The sequence below is a fragment of the Salvelinus sp. IW2-2015 genome, linkage group LG32 (assembly GCF_002910315.2).
Source record: "Salvelinus sp. IW2-2015 linkage group LG32, ASM291031v2, whole genome shotgun sequence".
NCBI lineage: Eukaryota > Metazoa > Chordata > Actinopteri > Salmoniformes > Salmonidae > Salvelinus > Salvelinus sp. IW2-2015.
Genome location: NC_036871.1, coordinates 35,444,131 through 35,445,568, shown reverse-complemented (window position 1 = coordinate 35,445,568; position 1,438 = coordinate 35,444,131). Strand labels below are relative to the sequence as shown.

The window sequence follows — 1,438 nt, the reverse complement described above, 5'->3', positions numbered from 1 at the left end:
CTGTTGGAATGATCTCCTCTGTAACCTCCTACCATCCTTTATCATCAACTGAAGTCAGATACACACACACACACTGGCAAGGTGTAATTCTGAATCTGAGAACACTCACCTTGGTTAGACAGTCATACAGTAAAGTTGCTACCTTCGCTCTGTGAACTCCACATACCTGGGTTCAAATACTATTCGAAATATTTCAAATACAGAGCTTTTGCTTTAGCCTGCCTTGAGTTCCAGGTAGGCGGGGTCTGCACTTTTAAGACTTTTCTATTGGTTCCATTCAAGCTCAATCAAGCACATATAGAGTATTTGAAATTATTTCAAATAGTATTTGAACCCATGTCTTAGTAGCCCCACTAAATGTMACATATTCTCTTGCTCAATTACTCCACAGACAGCTGCTCGAGTTAACCTAGGGAAATGAATATAAGCAGCAGTGCAGAAATGTGTTGCTCTGATTCGGTAAACACAGAGAGCTGAATACGTTTGTTAGTAAGGACTCTCATTCTGTGCCGAGCCTGTGTAGCCTGTTGTCATTAGCATTTTTGATGAATATATATTGTAGAGTGTGATTCTGTGATTGAGGTTTCTACTAGTWTCTTCTAGTTGTTATGAAATGCATCGTTGGAAGTTTTTTTGTCAATAGTTGCAGACAGAGAGTGAAATCAGTTTGTGCGCCCAGACGTGATTGTGCTAAATTACCTCTCCTCTCTCCGTCAGGTTCGAGACGACAACAAGAGGCAGCACCCCTGCCTGGTGGATTTCACCAAGCTGCCTGAAACTGAGAGGAACTATAACCTGCAGATGTCTAGCGAAACTCTCAAGTGAGTAGCTAGGCTAAGACTTGGTAATAGACCAAGTCCATATTATGGCAAGAACAGCCCAAATAAGCAAGGAGAAACGATAGTCCATCATGACTTTAAGACATGAAGGTCAGTCAATCCAGAACATTTCAAGAACTTTKAAAGTTTCTTCAGGTGCAGTCACAAAAACCATCAGGCGCTATGATGAAACTGGCTCTCATGAGGACCGCCACAGGGAAGGAAGACCCATAGTTACCTCTGCTGCAGGGGATACGTTCATTAGAGTTACCAGCCTCAGATTGCAGCCCCTGTGTCTGCTCTTCTCAGGACCTGTGAGGTTAATGTATTGAAAGCGGTAACTCCTGTTCCCTGTCGCTCTCTGTGTATCTCAGGACCTGTGGAGGTTAATGTATTGAAAGCGGTAACTTCCTGTCGTTCCTGCGTCTTGTGTATCTCAGGACCCTGTGAGGTTAAGTATTGAAAGCGGATAACTCCTGTTCCCTGTCGCTCTCTGTGTATCTCAGCGACTGTGAGGTTAATGTATAGAAAGCGATAACTCCTGTTCCCTGTCGCTCTCTGTGTATTCCAGGACCCTGTGAGGTTAATGTATTGAAAGCGTAACTCCTGTCTGCAACTGT

At 43.6% G+C, this 1,438-nt stretch overlaps 1 protein-coding gene across 1 annotated transcript in view; it reads left to right on the top strand.

The window, feature by feature from the left end:
* The first annotated feature begins 417 nt into the window (after positions 1-417).
* Positions 418-1,438, top strand: part of LOC111956442 (ryanodine receptor 3) — a 10,465-nt gene continuing 9,444 nt past the window's right edge. Inside the window, exons 1-2 of the mRNA XM_070436581.1 lie at positions 418-459; positions 718-821. Of these exons, the coding sequence (XP_070292682.1) occupies positions 418-459; positions 718-821 (146 nt within the window). The remainder of the gene's footprint in view (positions 460-717; positions 822-1,438) is intronic.